The sequence below is a fragment of the Camelus dromedarius genome, chromosome X (assembly GCF_036321535.1).
Source record: "Camelus dromedarius isolate mCamDro1 chromosome X, mCamDro1.pat, whole genome shotgun sequence".
NCBI classification, from domain to species: domain Eukaryota; kingdom Metazoa; phylum Chordata; class Mammalia; order Artiodactyla; family Camelidae; genus Camelus; species Camelus dromedarius.
Genome location: NC_087472.1, coordinates 99,732,067 through 99,753,825, shown reverse-complemented (window position 1 = coordinate 99,753,825; position 21,759 = coordinate 99,732,067). Strand labels below are relative to the sequence as shown.

At 41.5% G+C, this 21,759-nt stretch overlaps 1 protein-coding gene across 9 annotated transcripts in view; it reads right to left on the bottom strand.

The window, feature by feature from the left end:
• Positions 1 to 14,574, bottom strand: part of BCLAF3 (BCLAF1 and THRAP3 family member 3) — a 49,439-nt gene extending 34,865 nt beyond the window's left edge. For 5 of the 9 annotated variants that reach the window (XM_064483348.1, XM_064483346.1, XM_064483349.1 and 2 more), the window contains exons 1-2: positions 12,118 to 14,327; positions 2,908 to 2,981 (exon numbers count right to left, since the gene is read on the bottom strand). In XM_064483348.1, coding sequence (XP_064339418.1) covers positions 2,908 to 2,948 — 41 coding nt within the window. In that variant the 5' untranslated portion in view covers positions 2,949 to 2,981; positions 12,118 to 14,327. Of the gene's footprint in view, positions 1 to 2,907; positions 2,982 to 12,117; positions 14,328 to 14,454 lie in introns of those variants that run through there. The other 4 variants (XM_064483343.1, XM_064483344.1, XM_064483351.1 and 1 more) reach the window with 4 other exon arrangements.
• Positions 14,575 to 21,759: the final 7,185 nt, after the last annotated feature.

Below are 21,759 nucleotides of genomic sequence, written 5' to 3'. Positions count from 1 at the left end.
AAACACATCCTTAAACAATGTGTGGAGTAGGTGGGAGAAGGGCCTTGAGACTTGAACCTCATGCTTAGTACCTCCATAAATACTCCTAACATAAATAAGTTTTCTTTCCCATACCTGTCCCCTATAAAATGAAAGATGTGCTATTGAACCAGGGTGTGTAACTTTGGTGAATGTGTGCTTTAATGCAGCTGTAAGACCCTCCAGGGACAGCACATCCTTTCTGTAACTACCTTCTCCAATATCTCAGCATTGCCAACATGAAGCGTTTCATTCCAACTGAGAAGGAAGGCTCTGCTCCTGTATCCAGGGAAACCAGTCTGAGTTGCCCAGACTTCAGGATAAGAGAGAGAAGCACCACTATCTGGAACACAATAAAGTTCAAATTTGCATCTGGGGGCCTCTCCTCCCATCTGACCTGTCCGATCTTCCAATTTCCTCCCTGAGGGTTTAATGTCTTCTAATCAATGAGGCAGCTACCCCTGCAGCTTTTGTTATCGCCCCCTCTGCAGCAGCTGGCATGGAGTTGGAGCAACCATGAGTAAAACCCTCTCCATTTGGTGATATGTCTGAGTCCTCACTATGAGAAAGAAGGCTGATTTATCTTCCTCACGTACATGCTGGGATTTATGTACTGGACTTGGCAATATCTCCCTCTAGAGTCACCAGGCTAGACGTACTGGCAAATGCATTATTCAGCTGAAGCAGAAACTCTATCATCCAGCTGGCTGCACCTCTTCACAGGAAGAAGCAACTGGAGCCTCTGAAGACTTCCTGGAAGACTTCACCTCTTCCACTGCTAAGAAGAAAAGCTGGCTGCCAGAGGCCAAGGTCTTCCAGACTGATGAAATACTCAATCTCTTACTTTAATCCTTATCTCACATTGAATGCTGCTTTGATATTATATTTCATATCAGGGTTTTACTGTATAGCGCTCCTTCTTCTGAAGGAAATTGCTAGAATGGTGGCTATCATTTTCAGTTCTCCTTAAAGGACAAAAGAGACCCAAGGAGCCTGTTGGGAGGCAAGTCTCTGTGGGTCTCTTGCATTCTGCATGCCTCGTGAGCAGAGGCACTGACAGCTTTTGTTCCAAGGCAAGCTGCCTGGGAAGATGGAGATATGGCTTCCCTAAGCAGCAGAGGGCCAACTTGTTTGCTGTCCAGGATAACAAGACCAAAGTCGTCTCCAAAGCAAAGGCTGGGCGGGTTTGCTTGCCGCCTCTAATGGGGCTTGGGTTCCTTAGCTGTGTCATCACCCCACTGCTGCGCTCTGCAGTGCCCGCCCTCAGGGGACAAGGGGTGAGGGGAACACAGGATCATGAAGCTGGAGCCGCTTGCTGTACTATGAGTAATAAAGGCCTTTGTCTCTGATCCAAGGGCCTCGTGACAGGCTAAGTGTTAGCTTGCAAGTGGGGTAAAATATCAGACTCTTTAAAGTTGGTGACAAAAGAGTTATGAGAAGAAATCCAGAAATCAGGCACTAAACTTGGCAGGGTCTTCTGTGCCCCTTCACCAGAGCCTGGCACAAAATAGTGAAACCACACGACCTCTGTGAGGCCCTCCATGTTAAGAGCCAGATGTTTCTTTACATTTCCTTTTCTTTCTGAAGCTCCTCCCCTTTACAATTTGGTCTTGTGAACTACAAAATGAAAACTGTTGAAATGATTGACTAGTCATTGCAGAACCATAATGAACAAGCATAATGGCCAAGCCGTATTAACATGAAAAATTTTGACCTGTTTCTTGTGTATGTAATTACGGTCCTCTTTAAAGTTCTAGAAAACTAGTCACTTTCACAGCTCTGTGCCTTTGATCCTGTCGTCCCCTTAAATGGAATACTTTTCTTCTTTCTGCCTTTAAAAATTCTACTCATCCTTAAATAGCCTTCTAACATTTCATCTCTTCTCTTAAGACTTTCTTGGTATCCCTCCTTCCTTTCCACAAAAGCAGAACTATTCCCTCCTTGTGGATCCAGAATACTTTGTCCCAGTCAGCAGCACCACGCTTTTCCTACTGTACCATAGTTGGCTATGATGTCAATCTCCCCAGCCAGGCTGCAAGCTTGCTGAGGTGCCATAAGATGTCATACTTACCTCTGTAGCCTCAGAACCTGGCTATAGCAGGTATACAATAAATACTGCTTAAATTGTTCCAGTCTAATCATATATACTATTGATACTGCCAACCAGGAAACAGGAGAGTTCAACTACAACTGAGTTATTCCAATTTGTAGGGGAGGGTATAGTTCACATGGTAGAGCACATGCTTAGCATACACAAGGTCCTGGGTTCAATCCCCAGTACCACCTCTAAAAATAAATACATAAACTTAATTATCTCCTACCCCCGAAAAAAAACCTTAAAAAAATAAAATAAAATAAAAATTGGGGGTAAGGTATAGCTCAGTGGTAGAGTGCGTGCCTAGCATGCATGAGGTCCTGGGTTCAATCCCCAGTACCTCCATTTAAATAAATAAATAAACATAATTACCTCCCCCTCGAAACAAACAAACAAAATTTTATTATTCTGCTATGAAGAAGAAGTAGGAAACTTCCAATTTTCTAATTCCCAATTTCCTCAAACATGATGATTATGAAAAAATAAAATACACACTGAAGAGTTCTAAACCACTTACTGATACAAAAAAATACAACACTCTCAAAGATGTTTCTCACTCTTCCTTACTGTGGCCACTGCATTTCTTTTTATTATGGATTAATTCCAGCTGCCAGCTGTAATTAAAGAAAGCTGTCAGCTCCTAGAACCTAGAAATATGTCTATCACTATAAAGCACCTACTGTGAATAACCAGGTCCCATGAGCTTATTAAAATAGGTTAACAGTCCCGGTGAGTTTGAAAGTCCAAGCACATCCCAAACCCATGCTTACCGTGCTAAACTAAGAGCTGCTCACCTGTGTTTCCACCTGGGGGATCTAGAGCGTGACCGTTTCATCCTTTGAACCGTGAACCACTATCACTTTTTACACTGCAAAGAAACACAGTATTAGCAAGTGTGTAGAAAGAGCCTGCAACCTGCTCTAAAAATAGTGAATATTACCAACAAAAACTTACTTAAGCCCTCTGTGTCCAGTTTCCTCATCTAGAAAATAGGGGTGATAATATTAGGACCCACCTTATTGGAACATTGTAAGGACAAAATGAATTAAATCAAGGGTCGGCAAGCTTTTTCTGTAAAGGGCCAGATAGTAGCAATTTTAGGCTTTGCAGGCCATAAGAGGTCTCTACCATATCTTTTTTAAAAAAATGCTTAAAAAATATAAAAATCATTCTCAGCTCAAGGGCCACACAAGAATAGGCCCCAAAGGCCAAATGCATTGTAGTCTAGTGATCCTTGAGTTAAGTGAAGAAAAGAGCTTAGAATACCGCCTGGCACACAGCAACTGCTAGTAAGCGTTCCAAAAAGAGGAAAAAATTCCCCAGAATTCCTCTATCTGAACACAACCACAACTGTATCTTCCCGTCTTTCGCCACTGTTTGTGTAGATATAATCGTAGTTATGTTCATATAATCACAGTTAAGATGCTTAGGAATACTCGATGATATACCCTGCTTTTTAAATTGTTGGAAAATAAGAATTACAATGCCTAATTATCATACTCAGTTTGCCGCCTAATTTCCACCAGATAAATATACCAAAAGTTAGTTAAGCACGACTAGACACTTAGTTGGCTTCTGATTTTTTTACTAATACAAATAATGACAAATAAGTAAACTTTAAAAGACATAAAACTTGATTTTTAAAATATTCTTCAATCTTGAAAAGAAACTGATAGCTTTAGGAACTGAATCTTAAATAAAAAAAACCATCATTAGGGTATAATCTTTTGTACTACTTATTATTTACATTTCAGTAATCTTCAGTTTTGATACTATAATTAAGTAGTTTCCAACTTACTGGCCCCAAACTCCTGGGGGCTTTCAAAATTACTGCCATGGGTCTATGAAAAATACATAGAGTCACCATGTACAGACTATAGAATAAATATATGTCTCATATATTATAACCTCAATTTTGCAAATTTCTGAAGATATTGTGATCATTGTTCAAATATAAATAGCTTCTTGTCACTATGTTGTTTTTCCGCCGACTGATACAAAAAGTACAAGTATAACTATATGGACAGTGGTTTAAAAAGGGAGTCCACATAGTCAAACATTTGCAAATCATTGTTATAACAAATTTTAGAAGAAAGTAAAAGCATGTAAGGGCAAAGGACTTGAACCAGATCACTCACCAGAAGTACATTCAATTCAGTTCATTTAGTTATATATTGCTTCTTTCCAAAAAGAATTTGAGGCTAGGAAGAACAATTAGTTCAGATGTACCATGAAATTAAGATACTAAATGGGAAAATCTTTACTTAGTAACTAAACATATAAAAATATATTCATTTAACAAATATTACTGACTACCTATTATTTGCCAGGCACTGTTCTGGAGATACAGCAGTGAACAGAAACAGGCAAAAATTCCTGCCCCCCTAGAGCTTACATTCTAATGAAAGAACCTATAATTTAACCAAAGAAGCTTTGGGTACACACCTATTAAACTTAACAAAAATAATAAACCCAAAGGTTGTGAGGGGGGGATACCAAGTATTGCTGGTGATGATGAAAAAGTGTAACTATCCTGGTTAAGGAATCTTAACTTAAAAAGGGTAATCTTTTTATCCATTTTATTTTTTTTGAAAAACAGATGTATTGAGCTATAATTCACATACCATACAATTCACCCATTTAAAGCATACAATTCAATGTTTTTTAGTATATTCACAGGGATGTATAGCCATCACCACAATCTAATTTTAGAACACCTCCATCCTCTCTATAAGAAAGCCCATTAGCAGTCACTCCCCATTCCTCTCCTCCTTTGATTAGCCCCAACAACCACTAATCTACTTTCTGTCCCTAGGGTTTGCCTATTCTGTACATTTCATATGAACGGAATCATACAATATGTGGTCCTTTGTGACTGGCCTCTTTCCTTCAGCATAACATTTCAAGGGTTTTACCATGTATCACTACTTCATCCTTTTAATGACTGAATAATATTCCATTGTATGGGTACACCACATTTTGTTTATTCATTCATTTCTCAATGGACATTTGGGTTGTTTCAATCTTTTGGTTATTACAAATAATGCTGCTATGAACATTTATGAACAAGTATTTGTGTAGACATATGTTTTCATCTGTCTTGGATATAAAACTAGGAGTAGAATTGCTGGGTCATACAATAACTCTATGTTTAACTTTTTGAGAGGGCCAAACATCCTCAAAGCAGCTACATCATTTTATATTCCCACCAGCAATATATGAAGGTTCCCATTTTTCCATATCCTCACCAATATTTGTTATTGTCTGTCTCTTCAATTACAGCCATCCTTGTGGGAGTGAAGTGGTACCTCACCATGGTTGTGATTGGTATTTCCCTAATGATGGGTAATCTTGAAATATGTAAGAAATTATTAAACGAATCATGCCTACTTTCCTTTAATCTAATAATTTCAGTTTAAATTTATTATTCTAATACTTTAACAGAAAAAAGTAGCTATATATACTAAGATATTTCTATCAGCTTTATTTGTAATAATAGGAAAGAAAAAAACCACCCAACTAACTAGTTAACCCAAATGCCCAACACTCAGTAAAGGATTAAACAAGTTTAAAATATATACATGTAGTCACTCCTTACTTTTCTCCTAGCCTTCTATATGTCTTTTCCTCCACATACCCCATCAGCCCAGCACAGCACACTACTTGCTTTCCCCTGATCAGGTCATTCTGTTGGTACCACATAGATGGCCCTCCCGCACTCTGCCTGACAAACTCCTATTCTTTCAGGACTGTCTGGCCATAATCTCCTCTGAAATTCTTTCCTTGCTTTCTTTTTTTCTTTTACCCAGAGTTTCTTTCTTCCTGGGAATTCTGAGTTTCTTCTGCAATTATTTCAATACACTACGATTATTTGTTTACATAATTATATTTATTTCAAGAAGCACAAGACTCCAAACAGCCTATCACAGAACACAAAACTCGAGTGGCCTATGGACATCTGAGATGTTCAACCTCATTAGTAATCAAGTAAACACCAATTTAGATCATAGCCATTTCACACCTATCAGACTGACAAGAAAGAAAGAAAGGAAGGAAGAAAGGGAGGAAGGAAGAAAGCAAAGAAGGAAGGAAGGAAGGAAGGAAGGAAGGAAGGAAGGAAGGGGCGCCTATTTCAGAGTGCAGGCGAGGCTGTGGCACAGGGACTCTTGCACACTGCTGAGCAGGTGAGTACACACAAGAGTGACCAGTGTGGATGGCGCTGGCAGTACCCGTCACATTTGAACATGCTCATTTCCAAACCAGCAATTCTACTCAAGGAGACACCTTAGAGCGGTGGTTCTCCAGCTTTAGAGTGTTCAGAATTACCTGAAAGGCTGGTTAGAACACAGAATGCTGGGCCCTACTCTGGGGTGGACCTCACTTCTAGCAAGTTCCCAGGTGATGCAGATGCTGCTGGTCCAGGGACTAGAGAACTACTGGTCTCAAGGGAAAGGTGAAGGTCACTTGGGAGAAAATGTTTACAAGTGAGATTTACCGGTTATGTGATAAAAAAAAATTATTACTTAGAATATTTTCCTCTGCTAATATTAAAATTAGCTTCATTAACATTCAAACTATTCACTCAAAAATAGGTGAATTTTACTGCATATAAATTACACCCCAAAGTGGTAAAAAGTTAGCTTTGGCGTAATGCATATGCTCTAACATTAGATCAGATATTATGGAGATGGCTGTACAATTCTGCAAACACACCAAAAATCATTGAACTGCACATTTTAAACCTGTAAATTATATCACAGTAAAGCTGTTTTTTTAAAGTTACCTTGTTTGCATTTACTTTTTTGTGTACATCAGTTAGTAATGAAAAGTGCTGGCTCAGAGGCTTAATAGATAAGAGAGAAGAGTTAATTTAAACCCTAGAGTCTGAGCTAAGCTGGTTTTTACATTTTTAAAGGGTTGTTAAAAAAAAAAGAAGAAGAATATGCAATGGAGATTGTACGTAGCCCACAAAGTCTAAAATATTTATTACCTGGTCCTTTACAAAAAAGACTGCCTATCTCTGATTTAAACTAACTTACTTGTGAGTAGCCAAGTTAATCAAAGGGAGCTTTAGGACAGAGAGAAAAAAAAAAAACAGTAGGGTTTGTGACTGGGGAGAAGGAGAAGTCAGTAACAGAAGATAAATTCATTTATACTGCCAGTTCAGAGTGAACTGTGTGGAGGCAGTGAATGAACTCATGGGCCCTTGAACACAGATGACTGGAGAGCAGGGGCATCGACTCCCAGGAGGATGCTGAAGGGGATGCTGGTGCCAAAGAGGAAAGCACTGGACACAACCCCTCATCCAGCTGAAAGACCCAGCTGCAGCAATTCTCCTCTTCCTCCCACAACACCACTTTCCCCTCTCCATTAGGGCCTTCCCCTCAACCATACTACCTCTAATAATTCCCCTAGCTCTCTGGAACCACATCCCCTGGGCTACCACTCTCTCTCCTCATTTACAACCAAATTCCGCAAAGGGCCGCCTGAATACCACAGACGTTCTCTCTGATTCTTCTCCTCCCATTCTAGCTCTAGCTTGGCCCCTGGCCACTCTAGCTTTCCACTCCACCACCGCACCAAACTGCTCTATAGTTATGATTGATGATGAAATCTATGTTACTAAATCCAGTGGTTCTTCTCCCTCCTTCCCCTGGATCCACCAGCAGCACTTGATGGTCGTCCTTCCTATCTCCTCCCAAATAACATTTTCTTCACTTGGATTCCAGAATACTACATTTTTCTGGTTTTCCTCCTACCTCTAACAATTCCTTCAGTCTCCTTTGCTGGTTTCTCCTCATCTCCCTCCTCAACACCGTGACCCCTAAGTAGTGAACCCAGTCTTCCTTTAAATAGTGACTTCAGTCTTTAGACTTCCCATTGTCTACACTCTCTCCCCAGTCTACACTCTCATTCAGTCTCATCGCTTTAAATACTCTCTATAAACTAACAACCCCCAAAATGACATCTCTGGCCCTCATCCATCCTCTGTGTTGTAGTCTTCCATATCCAACAGCCTAATGGATGCTGAAAACATGTCCAAGAGCAAACTCCTGACCTTCGCCAACATCTACTCCTCCTAGTCTCCCCACCTTAATAAATGGCAGCTCTATACTTAGAGTTTTCAACAAAGAGGAAATATAAATATCCAATAAACATACAAAAAGATACTCAACCCTACCTAATCAGGAAGATAAAATCAAAACAAGGAGATACCATTTCATACTCAGGAGATTTGCAAAAATTGTAAAGTCTTATGATCCCCATGTGTTTATAAGAAAGCAGAAAAAGAAAATTTCTCAGCTGAGGAAAATTCCTCCCCAAAAACCCATGAAGCAGAAGAAAACTCTAACTTTATACCCCAAACAAAATTAAATATACCCCAAAGCATTTAAGATTTAAAAAAAAAACCCCTCAGCTTGAATCAGAAATTTAAAAACTAAGAATGGAAACAGACCAAAAAAACAGAGAAAAATGACAGGAAAAAAATGAATTAAAGTCTGAGAAAAAGACTAAATTATCTCAGAAGTGAAGGATACATTACAAGGTGCCCAAGGGAAAATAAGTTCAAATGAAATGATGTAGCCACTTTAGAAAACAGTTTGCAGTTCCTTAAAAAATTAAACAGAGTTACCATATGACCCAGCAACCCCAGTCCTAGGTATATACCCTAAAGAAATAAAAATACATGTTCACATGAAAACTTGTACACAAGTGTTCTTAATAGCATTATTTATAATAGCCAAAATGTAGAAACAACTCAAATGTTCATTGAGAGACGAATGAACAAATGTGGTCTAGCTATACAACAGAGTATTACTTGGCCATAAAAATGAATAAAGTACTGACACCCAGTCAAACAGGGACGAACCTTGAAATCATTATGCTAAGGGAAAAAAGCAGTCACAGAAGACCATATATTATATATTCCAGTTACATGAAAATTCCAGAATAGGCAAATCTATAGAAACAGAAAGTAGACTGGTGGTAGCCCAGTGTGGTGTTGCAGGGGTGGGTGCCGGAGGGAATGGGCACATGGCTTCTGTTTGGGGTGATGAATGTGTACTAAAACTAGACTGTGATGATGGTTGTACAACTCTGTGAATATATTAAAAAAAACACTGAATTGTAGGCTTTTAAATGGGCGAATTGTGTGATACGTTAACTATATCTCAGTAAAGTTGTTACAAAAAAAAATCAAATGACAGAAATTCCATACTAAGCACGAACTCAGCATTTACAAATGTAAAGAATTGTCCAGGAAAGCCTTTGTAACAAAGGAGCCACACTTGCAGCACAGAACTTGACCAAGTTAGAGCCCGGAGAACAAGAGGGAGACCAGCAGATCAGAGGAAGCCAGACCTCAGGAGAGCAGAGCATGGCTTATTCTCTCGACCACAGGGCTAGGTGCCATCACCAGTCTGCATTAGGGAGGAGCTGGCAGTGCATACAGAACCCCACAGTTGCCTATCATTATTCTACTTTGATTTCACATATACAGTCTATTTCTCTCACACACACAAAAGAGGTTACATAAATAAACAGGGGAGTAAGGGCATTTAAAAAGTTGTTAGTACAAAGGTTAACCATTAGCAAAAAATAAAAACCTTCCTAAATACCTCCCAACTTTCTAAAACAAAAGAGCAAAAACTATACTTCATAGCAAAAAGAAACAGCAAACAAACAAAATACATATAATTATAAAATATTATGATAGGCCAAACATATCAGCCCTAATAATAAATGTGAATGGGCTTAACTCACCAAAATAAAAAAGCTTAATTTGGCTCACAAAACAAAACTCAAGGAGTTGTACGAAAGATACACCTAAAACAAAGTGACTGTGAAAGGTTAAAAATAAAAGGATGGCCACTGGCCAGGCAAATGGAAACAAAAAGAGAGCAGGTGTGGCAAACCTGGAATCAGGCAAAGCAGAATTCATGCCCCAAAGCATTCATCATGCCAAAGAAAGACACTTTTTAATGCTAAAAGTCACAATCCTCAATGAAGAGAGAATAAAAATATACATATTTACATGAATATAACATAGCAACCACCTTTATGGAACAAAAACTACAAGAGATGCAAGGAGACATAGATAGAAACACTAAAAGGAGACTCCAGTATACCACTCTCAGTGGCACAGTAGACAGATCAGGTAAACCAAAAATAAGGAGACCGAAGACCTAAATACCATAATCAACAAATCTTAAGGATATTTATCAAACTCTACACTCTGATACTAGAGAATACATATTCTTCTGAAGTGCCCACACCATATTCACCAAAAATAATCATATATTAGTCACAAAGAAAACATCAGTAACCTCCATAAAATAGGAATATTATAAACATACTCTCTGATCATAATCCAATAAAACTAGAAATCACTAATAAAAACTAAAAACACAAAGACCCTTCCACCTAGAAATTTTAAAACCTCCTATTAAACAATTCCTGGGTAGTCTAATATAGATTTTTAAAGAAATAATGACAATAAAAGCACTACATATCAGATTCCATGGAATGCATTTAAAGCAGTGATCAAAGGAAAATCCACTGCACTAAACATACTTATCAATAAACATGAAAGACTAAAAATAAATGAATTCATTTCCAAGGTAAAAAAAAAAGCCTAAAAAATAAAAAAGTAAACCAAATACAAGCACAAGGAAGGAAATAATAAAGATAAAAGTAGAGGAAGAGAATAGAAAATTAGATCTAAGTAATAATTCAAAATTCTACTTTTTGGAAAAATTAAAACGGATAAGCCACTAAACAATGTATATACCCTGACTAAGGAAAAAGAGCACAAATACACAAAATAAGAAAGAGCAAAGGGGAGATAACCATTGAAATAGAAGAAAAAATTTAAAATCATAAGAGATTACTTTGTAGCTCTCTAGCCAATAAATTTGAAAGCCCAGATGAAAGGGATAATTTGCTACAAAAATAGAGATTGCTAAAACTGACCATATTAAAAAGTTTAAACAGACCAATTTCCATAGAAGAAACAGAGAAAGTTATTAAGGAAACATTCCATGAAAAAGCATCAGGCCCAGGTAGCTTCACGGGGGGAATTCTACCAAACCTTCAAACATCAGACTGCCTCAATGCTCTGTAAATTATTCCAGAGTTGGTATATCAGAGAAGGATCAAGCCTACAAGAACATAAACCTTTCAAGGAAGATGAACCAGTCAAGGAGACTGAGAAGAAACATCCTCTGAAGAAGAAGGGAACCCTGGAGCACGGAAGGGTGTTTCAAGAAAGGAGACTCTGATGGCAAAAGCTGCATAGAGATCCAATAAAAGGAATGAAAACTGTGAATACATGGCTTGAGGACTAAATGGAAGGTAAGGAAGCTTAGAAAGCCAATTACTAACAACCCTTTCTAACATTGTGGCTGGAAGGGAGGGAGGGAAACTGGGTTGCAACTGGGTGACAGGGGTCTAGGGAGGAGGTTTCAAAATGGAAGCAACTCGAGCAGGTTTACAGTTGATAAGGAGAAACTATGTTGCATGGCATTGGGGATATAATGTAAAATGAAAGTCACAGTAGGGATGAGTCTAGATCCAATTAGTTCAATGTATCCTTTAATTCTTTCATATCAACTCCAAATTATGTAGTTAATTTCTCCCAATATTCCACATTTACATATTACCTTCTTCAGTGGTCCAAAGTGAATTTTTACCAGCAGCCATATTTTATGCTGATTGCTAGGGGCAAGGCAAACAAAGTTGGAAGAGATCTAGTTTCTTTACTGGATAAACTCAGTCTTCAGTGGATAAGGATCACCAGTACTTCCTAGCTCACTAAGCGTCTTAGAAATACTGTCTCACTTAATCCTCACAAGCCTTGGAGGAAGCTGAAATTACCTCCATTTCAAAGGTGAAGAAACCCAGCCTCAAAAAGGTTAACCAACCTGCCCCAAGAGAAGGACGTAAAACCAGAACTCAGGTTTTCGGACTCCAATACTAACACTTCCCCACCTTGCAACTCCTACCTTCAACAAGATGACTCCGAAGAGACTGCCTGGTCATTTGCACAGATGCTCAGTCAGCAGAATTGGACTTTAGCACACTTGAGAATAGTTGACATCCTGCATCACAGCTAAAATTGCCGTCTAAATTTGGAAAGCAGCTTTTATGCCCTCTAGCTGCCTGGACATTCTGTAGCCTGTAGGGCACAAAGACTATGTTTTATTTATCATGATCCCAAGGACTGTGTTTTATTTAGCTTTTTATCTGTCTCCTCAGCTTTATATATAGATAGTGCTTTTAAATATTTTTTTCCTTGAACATTTGTAGATCCATTCATTCACCTAATTTTGTAACTCTGATATCATTTTGAATATAATCTAGGGCAGCAGTATAAAACTTCAAATTTAAGGAGTGAAAGAGTAGGGGTAAAGGGTATCAAAGAAGAGTTTTTTTAATTCACAAATTTACATAAAAAATCAACATGCTTTTCTAGTCTGTAATTTTTACAAGATGGCAATAATTGGCAATGAGACAAAGTCTGTTTAAATGTACTCTCCATAAATGTTTCATTTGACCCTTACCACCATCCTGTAAGAAAGGTAAGGCAAATGCACTATAATCTCTAACTCAGAGTTGAGGAAACAGTCCCTTAGAAAAGCTAAGTGAGTTGTACAGGGTAATCAAATATACCAGAATTCAAGTAAGTCTTGACTTGAAACAAATCTCTTCACTTTATAATGTCTTTGCTTCACCTAGATAACCCTTCTTTACTAAGGTAAAATAGAAGATGAGAAACCGAACTGCCATCAAATTATAAGAAAAAAAAGCGATAGCTACAGAAGGATACCTGTATATGGTTGGAGAAGAACATAAATGGCCCCAAAATGTTCCTACAGAAATCCTTTAAATGTTGCCTTTTGCTAGGGTGTGGAAAAGGACCCTCACAGATTGTTGGTGGGAGTGCAAAACAGCATATCCTTTCCAGAGGGAAATTGAGCAATTCACATAAAAAAACCTAACAATTTTATCATTTAGGAATGTACACTAAGGAAATAATGATGGGTGTGCAGATTTTACATTTCTCCAACAATGTGTTTAAGTAGTGAAAAACTGGGAATAATCAACTAAATAAATTACTGCAGCCATATAATGGCATGCTATCTAGTCAGAAAAAAAAAATGGTTACCAAAGAAAATCCTCTTTAGAAAAATTCATGCATTCACCTCTGCATAGAAGACTGGAGGTGTTATCCTCAGTGTAACCATATTCACAATGATTACTTGAATGGCGAAAGTTTATCTTCTTCATTTTGGTTTTATGTATTTTAGAAATTTTATGTATCAATGTGCTACCAAATGCTTCTCTCTACAAATGTTTCCAATCAGACGTTTTAAAGGCTTCTGGGGGAGGGTGTGAAAGAGCAAGGCTTTCAAAAGAACATTTTAGTAGCCATTTTCAAAAATACCATTAAAAAATAAAGCATTATTATTAAAACATCATTGAAAAGTAAAGCACTCATCACCAATCCACACCAAAACCTTTTCTTCTCAAATTCCAGTCTTTCGTTCCTACCAGTTCGCGTTCGGAAAAACGTTAAAAAGGTTGCCTGGCCAGAAGTCTTGAGAGACCTTCCTCCTGATTTTTACCTGCAGTTTTTACTTGGTTCCAGAAAAAGAAAAACCACCACCTAAGAGGCAGTTCGAAAAGCACTTTGGCAGGAAAATCTTTGGGAGGGTACGTTTCTCTCCCATTTCTTCTCCTCCCGACCTACCGACAGGACAATCCTGACAGTGACCGGCCCAGTTTCCTAATACACCCTAGAGAAGCACAGGAGATGCGCCAATTTTCGGTATACGTTTCTAAAACGACAAGTTTCACTTGGCAATGCAGGATAAAGAGCAGCCTTCACCGCTCATTCTGGCCGTTACCAGAGGAAAACGCCGCTGCGCGGCAGGAGAGCCTTGGAAGAAGGACAAAGCGGGGGCTCCTCGGCTCAGGTCCCGCAGGCGACGCGTCCGGGGCCGCCCCTGGGAAATGGGCACCGTCCCTGGACACCGCCCCCTCCCCTCCCCCGTTCCCATGACAGACGCTCTGACTCGCCAGGGCCGCAGCCTGCCCAACGACGGGCGAGGATGAGGGCCGCGGCAGCAGGTGCCCGGGTCGCCGCGTCTAAAATCAGGCACCGGCCCAGTGGCCGGAGGCAGTGGCAGGGCAGCGGTCCCCCGGGGTTCCGGGCTGGGCCGCCGCATCCTCCCCGCCGCCCCACCCGCCACCCCAAGAACCGCCCCTCCCGGGCGACGGACACGCCCTCCCCGCGGGCCGGGGCCTCCTCGCCCCGCCCGCCCCCCAGGGCCGCTCACCCGGCCGGGAAGTCTCTGCAACTGCCGCCGCCGCCGCCGCCGCTGGCCCCTCGGGCCTCGCCCCTCAACTGCCGCCGCCTCCCACGGCCGCGGCACCAAGGCTACCTCAGCTGGGCCGCGGGACCCGGAACCACTTCCTTCCGGAACCGCCTTGCCCCACCCCCCGCTCTGGTCCCGCCCACTGCCTGCTGCCTCGTGCAGAGCCTGCTCTTCCGCGGACCTCTGCTCTCAACTCTTTCCCAGCGAGGGTTGCCCCGCCCGGGCGGCTCGGGCCAGAGAGCCTGCGCCCTCTACCGGCTGTTCCCACCTCTGCCGCTCTGTCCAGTGCGCATGCGCTGTCTGCCGCCCACCCGCCTGGAAGAATGTACTGGTCGTACGGATCCGTGGATCCTGGGGGTTAAGGGTCAAGGGCCGGAGCTTGGTCCCGTGGGCCTTCCAGCATTGTGCAGATGAGCGGAGCAGATAAGCCTCGGCCTTCTGGCCCTGGCTTGGCTCTCAAAAGCCCTTCCAGGGCCAGCCCACCTGAACCTGTACCACTGTGGCCTCTCTCCTGCCTACTCAGTCTCTAATCATTCCCCATGGCCTCAAACCAAGCTTCTACCCGGAAAACAAAACCTCCCCTCTGGACCTCCCAAACAGGTTTGTGGTGCCAACATCTTTCCGCCATGCAATTCAAAATACTGACTCATTTTTGTCCACTCTCTTGATTTCTCTCCTCCCATACTCCATCCAGCACCCCAAAGGTGGTATGTCCTCAAGCTTGGAGCTTTCTCACTTGACACTTTGACATTCTTTTTACCCCTTGCAAGATTTCTCTTTCAGGGTCCACGCCATCTTGGACCCTTGTCACTGTCGTCTACCTACTGCATTCGTTTTCCTTCTCCATCTGAATTACTGCCATCATCCTGATGAATCCAACACCCATGACTAAACCATGTTTCCTTAACTTCCTCAATCCAGGTGACTTTCCCTCTATTCTACTTTATCCACCCATTTCCAAGCACCCATTCTAGAAAATCAAGACATGCATCACTTTGTACTGCTCCGTATCTAAAACCTTAGGTTTACAAATCCCATTTAGTTGGACTCAAGGTCCTCATCCTTGCAGTACTCTCTCCCCCTTAGTCCCAAAATACTTGTTCTTCAAAAACCACAGAGCTCTCACATCCTCTGAACCTTCTACCTGACTACAGCTCATGGTCTTTGACTTCGACCACTCTTGAAAGCAGAGCCCCTTGAATTGCCCTTTGACACAACCTAACATCGAACTGCCATCCTGAAACATTCCAGTTATCTGCATTTTCCATGCTTACATCTGTGTTTCCAAGCACTGCTAGGGAAGAAAAAGCTACACAACTATAACAGAATTAAACCACTGAAAACTGATGGACACCCACTGCAGTGGAGAGCCTCATTGCCTCTTAGGAATCCTTTTATGTGACATTTCTCACTTCCAATAATTGCTGTTACTAACCCTTAGCACTCTCTTTAAGCCCCATACCAATGATCATTTCCCTCTCTTCTCACATGATTTTGCTTCCTGTTTTGCAGAGAGAATTCCTCAGCACAGTATATACAGTCTTTCATTACCTGGTTCATACTGACCTCTCTAGCCTCTCTCCTCCTGTACTCAATGCTGTGGCTATTGCTGAAATGTTTGCTGTTTATAATGAATACTGCTTTTGCTTCCACTCCATTGCCCCTTCTGTCTAGCTAAAAGGTGTGAGACCTTTTTATCTGCATATATATGCTTCAGTTCAGGAAGGTTTTCTTCCATTCTACTTTCCAGAGTGGTTTCTGCTCCAGTTGTTCTGATCTCTCTTTTAGGAAGACAAATTATTTGTGGTAGTTCTCTGTCTTATCATTTTCATCTCTCTACCCCTTTTCAACATTCTGGTAGCCTCAAATTTGCTTTCAATATTACTGATAAGATCTCCCAAAGCATTATTTCTGCCTCTGTTTCTACTTGAATTCTATTATTGGGATTTTTTTGTTTGTTTCCTTCCATCATTTCCTCCCCACCCCCTCCCCTCTCCTCTTTCAAGTCATCCTATTGACTTCCCATCTCACCCTTTCAGTTCCTTATGAATTTCCATTCTGGTTTTATAGAAGTCCTATCTTCTTGCAAAAAGGTGCTAAACTGGTCAACCCTATATGCTGCTTGTGTAGACAGAGATGTTAAATAGTTTGCGCAAGGTCGCATAGCTTTTGGTGTGTATATGAATGGCACACACACATACATATACAGAACAAGCTGAAGAGAAATGAAATATTATCTGCCTTTCCGTTTATTTTATTTTTCCTTGGTTTTCATGCAAAGCCAAATCTGCTGCAGAATGCCAAGTATGCTTAGCACAAGGTTTCTGTATTAATAAGAATAAATTATGCTAGGATAACAATCCCCAAATCTCAGTGGCTCATAACCACAGATGTTTACTTTTGACTTATACTTCAGGTTCATCATGGGTCAGCTTTGGTTCTTCTCTCTGGGACCCAGGGTGAAGAAATTGACCCTGAAACATTACTGGTGGCATATGAGAAGAAAAGGAGCAAAAGCGGGACCATGCATTGAATCTTAAAGCTTCTCCTTCAAAACTGAATCAGCAGTTCTGGGGGTGGGGTCCAGCACAGTTTCAACAAGCCCTCCAGGGGATTCTGAAACAGGCTTAAATTTGAGAACCACTTCCCTATGGCTTGTGTTCCCTAAGAACCAGTAGATGGACATAGAGGCTTGATAAAATACAGAGTAGTTTTTAAACTACTAATTCTTAAGCCAGAAAAAAGGCACCAAATTTAAAAAGAGAGAGAGAATCAGGCTTTGATACAGACTTAGACCAAGGGCCTACTGTCATTGTCATTTTTTGGAGGGACACTGCTTCTGGGGAAACCTGCCAGCTGCCCTGACCTGTACCTCCAGCAGTCCCTCTGTATAGCTTTCTTTTTTAAATGCTGATGTGAGAATAAGATAATTAGGAAGAAGTAGGACAAATAGCTTTCTCATCCCTTGACAATGCTGTTGACCCAGATTTTCCTCATAGTTTTCGTCTAGATAGTTTGTATTGTGCTGGTCATGGCTTCAGCATCGACACGAGTCCTTATAACCCGGGACTGACAGAACCAGGTGAGTTTTCTCTTTTCTGAACTATCTGACTTTGGTTGTGTTGCTTAATAATGTTAATGAAATTTGATGTATCATGCTTAGCTGGCCCTGATTCCTCCTCTTTTTCTTCCATCCCATTATATAGGCACTTTTTTGCGGATCCTGTCCTTTCTTTACCTTTACTTTTTAAAGGGCTTTGTCAAGCATGGAGCACAAACAGAAACGATTTATATTGTTTGGAAGAAAATGTTTTTAGACAGGCTTATGTTGCAGATTCCTTTTTTGTTCATTCTAGTCACTGCCTTTATGTCTGTTTACCTACTGAGATGGGGGACAAATTCCTAAACAAGATTTGGTAGCTGCGACCAGCCCTCTGGTCCCATAAATTATTTCTGATGAACTCTTTTGTAATGTAGTATGTGAAGTGGCTTGGCCCTGGTTCTGAAAGTCATACAGTATTTGTGGTTTTAAAACAGTGTGTCACAACTCAGCAATTATTTTGAAAAAGAAAAGATTGGATTGATGTGAACAACCTACATTGATGCAAGGCCAAAAGGAATGGTGAGGTGAGGTTTAAAACAGTTGTCTTGCAAAATAATTTTTTAAAGTCTATTATTCTCCTTACTTAAATCTTTAGTGTTCCTTCTGAAGCTCTGCCCTCAAATCCTTGATAGATTCAGTTCACATATCTTTTCCTCCCATAAGCAGTCTGAGTTCATGTCCCGGCACAACCCAGACACCAGTTTAAAAATCATTAAGCTCTCAAACATTTCATTTGCCTGATAAATTTGCTTTGTTTTAACTCTATATTAGGTACCCCACAGCTTCTACATAATTTTTCACACCAGTTCTCACTCTCCCTTAGACTGGTAGGGCAAGAGAAGATAATGGACCCTGTGGTAGGTTTTACAAGAATACAATCAAAATATTTACTGCTTCTCTCTTCGCAGGCCCCCTACTGGAAAAGTGAAAATGACAAATGGGTCTCACGTTGTATTTCCATCGGACAGCTCTGGTCTCAGTCAGAGACCACCAGCTAGCCACCAAATTACTTATGCTCTCCCTTACATAGTATAGCAAGATCCTTGGTAAGAAACAAACCAGACAGGGACTCTCCTTTCCAGCATTCCTTGCACCTAAGTGGGGCAATAGTTCTTGCCCATGAAATATGAGTGGAAATATGTGCGCCTTAGAGGGCAAGGTGGTTGGGAAGCAGTGTGTCTTCTCTGTACTCTTTCCCTATTCTGTCAGCCTGATGCAGAAAAACATGATAAAACTGGAAGATGAGGGAACTACAAGATGGAAGGGGCCGAGTGCCTGAATTCCCGCTCCAAGGAGAGTTGTAATAAGGCAAATCTGTTTTGGACTTCACATGAGGGAGAAAACGTTTCCGTTGTATGTGAGACATTCTGCATCTTGGTGGGGGCCGGGGCTGTTAGAGAAGCTAGCGTTACCTTCACTAATGCACGTGATCATCTCCTTCCCTTTGGCTAGTGATCAGTTTATGGGTCAGTGTAAGACCTATACTGGCCAATGAGAACTGGCCAAGGGGAAGTTTCCTTTCTGATAGAAGGGGCGAGCGGTACGAAGAGCAGCCGGCTACTAATCGTTTCACACCTTTGACACAGTGGCATTGAGGATGGGATGCTGGTGCCGTAGCAACCTTCCTAAGAGCCAAGAAACTTGAAGAAGTGCTGCCCCAGAATCCTGATGTCATTGAGCTGTCTTGGAGCTTCTTATATGTTATGTGTGAGTAATACCCTTAGTACTGAAGCCACTTGCTCTTGTGTGGAGTGAAACCATCCCAACTGGTATACTTATTCTCAATTTTTTAAAAATCAGTCAACAAAGATTTATGATGGGGCTACTCTGTGACAGGTGGCATTCTAAGTGCTGAGGATCCAAAGCCAACACAAAACCTAGGATCCTTGAGACTGTCATCTCGTGATGGAATGTGGGTGGGCAGAAAGACATGTAGATCAGAGGTCATGGATTTTCATCCAGAGCTTTCTTCAGTAAAAACTGATGCACTCACAGATATTTACTGAACACTTGTGTTAGGTGGTGGGAACATGGCAGTCCTGCTTTCAGGAGGCTTACAGTGAGGGAGAGAGACATTGTTCAAAGGACCGCACAAATAAATGTCTCATCACAAACGGTAATGATACGAAAATGCAGAACAGCAGACCTGACATCATCACCCATCACAATCTCAAATAATAACTTCTTAAATTATTTGTCCACTGTCTCCCTCCCCTGCTGGATTATGGGCTCCAGGAGGGTGGGGACAATATCTGGCTTCGTTCTCTGCTCCGTCCCTATCCTTAGCAAACACTTGGCACAGAGTACGGAGTAGGGGTTCATACCTAACTGCTTAATAAATGAGCATCTATGATATTGGTTTCCTCCTGGATGAGGAAAAAAATTTACCAACTGTCTGTGCCCCCAGATGGAGGATGTCAGTATTCTGCTGGCCTGAGCGATAGAAAGATAGAGCAAATGCCCTGCGCAGAAGATTCTTAGGGATTTGCAAAGTCAGCAACAACTTCTGGTGAGGGAAGCTGGATGATAACAATGGGGACACTTGCAAAGATCGCTGGGGGATGTGGAGACTGGCAAGAGCCTCTCAGGGGCTGGGTCTGTGCGATGTCCCAGGCAGGAACTTTGCAGTGTCGGGGGCCAGGGCAAGCACAGGCTGCAAAGCAAACCTTGGGTGTGGAGCCCAGCTGTGCACTTCCTGGCTGGACATGACCTTGGACTTCACCTGTCTTGGCCTTCGTGGTAAAATGAGCATGGCAACACAGAAAGCCCTATCTCAGAGAATGGCCGTCATTCAAAAATCCACAAATGACAAATGCTGGAGAGGCTGTGGAGAAAGGGGAACCCTCCTACACTGCTGGTGGGAATGCAGTTTGGTGCAGCCACTATGGAAAACAGTGTGGAGATTCCTCAAAAGACTAGGAATAGACTTACCATATGACCCAGGAATCCCACTCCTGGGCTTGTATCCAGAAGGAAATCTACTTCAGGATGACAACTGCACCCCAGTGTTCATAGCAGCACTATTTACAATAGCCAAAACATGGAAACAGCCTAAATGTCCATCAACAGGTGACTGATAAAGAAGATGTGGTATATTTATACAATGGAATACTACTCAGCCATAAAAACCGACAACATAACGCCATTTGCAGCAACATGGATGCTCCTGGAGAATGTCATTCTAAGTGAAGTAAGCCAGAAAGAGAAAGAAAAATACCATATGAGATCGCTCATATGTGGAATCTAAAAAACAAAAACAAAAACAAACAAACAAACAAAAACAAAGCGTAAATAAAGGACAGAAATAGACTCACAGACAGAGAATACAGACTTGTGGTTACCAGGGGGGTGGAGGGTGGGAAGGGATAGACTGGGATTTCAAAATTGTAGAATAGACTACACTGTATAGCACAGGGAAATATACACAAAATGTTGTGATAACTCACAGAGAAAAAAATGTGACAATGAGTGTGTATATGTCCATGAATAACTGAAAAATTGTGCTGAACACTGGAATTTGACACAACATTGTAAAATGATTATAAATCAATAAAAAATGTTAAAAAAAAAAAAAAAAAAGAAAGCCCTATCTCAGAAAGCCCTTCTTAAGATTAAGAGAGAGACTGCATAAAGTCCTTAGCACAATGCCTAGCTGGCCCCGGTCCGGTTCCCCAGGAACAGACTCCGAGACCAGCTAGTGCGCAGGAAGTGCCTGGGGAGTGCTGGGGGCGGGATGCGGGCACGGGGGTGGGGGAGGGGGCAAGGGAAGCAGCAGCGAGAACTTGTGTTGCAGTGATTCTCAGCAAAGGCCTCCAGTGAACCCACAGGGAGCCCTGAAGATGGGACAGCCCTTCTGAGTTGTCCTACCTTGAGGCAAGCAAGGGTCTTCAGACACCCGAATCCTCCAGTCAGGATCCAGCTTATCCACTGGCTGCCTGATGGCATTTAACCTTGGTGAGGCAGCCTCCTTCAGTCAAGAGCAATTCTTGGAGAAGAACTCCACCAGCAGCCTCAGCAACTGTACCTCCAGCATCTGGAAGGACAAATACCTCAGTCCTAAAGGGGAGGGCCATCCAGGGGGTGCACCACGACATCTGGGACACTGGCACTGACTATGAACCTTTCAGGCCGTTAGAGCAGCTGTTTCAACTTTCCCGAAGCCT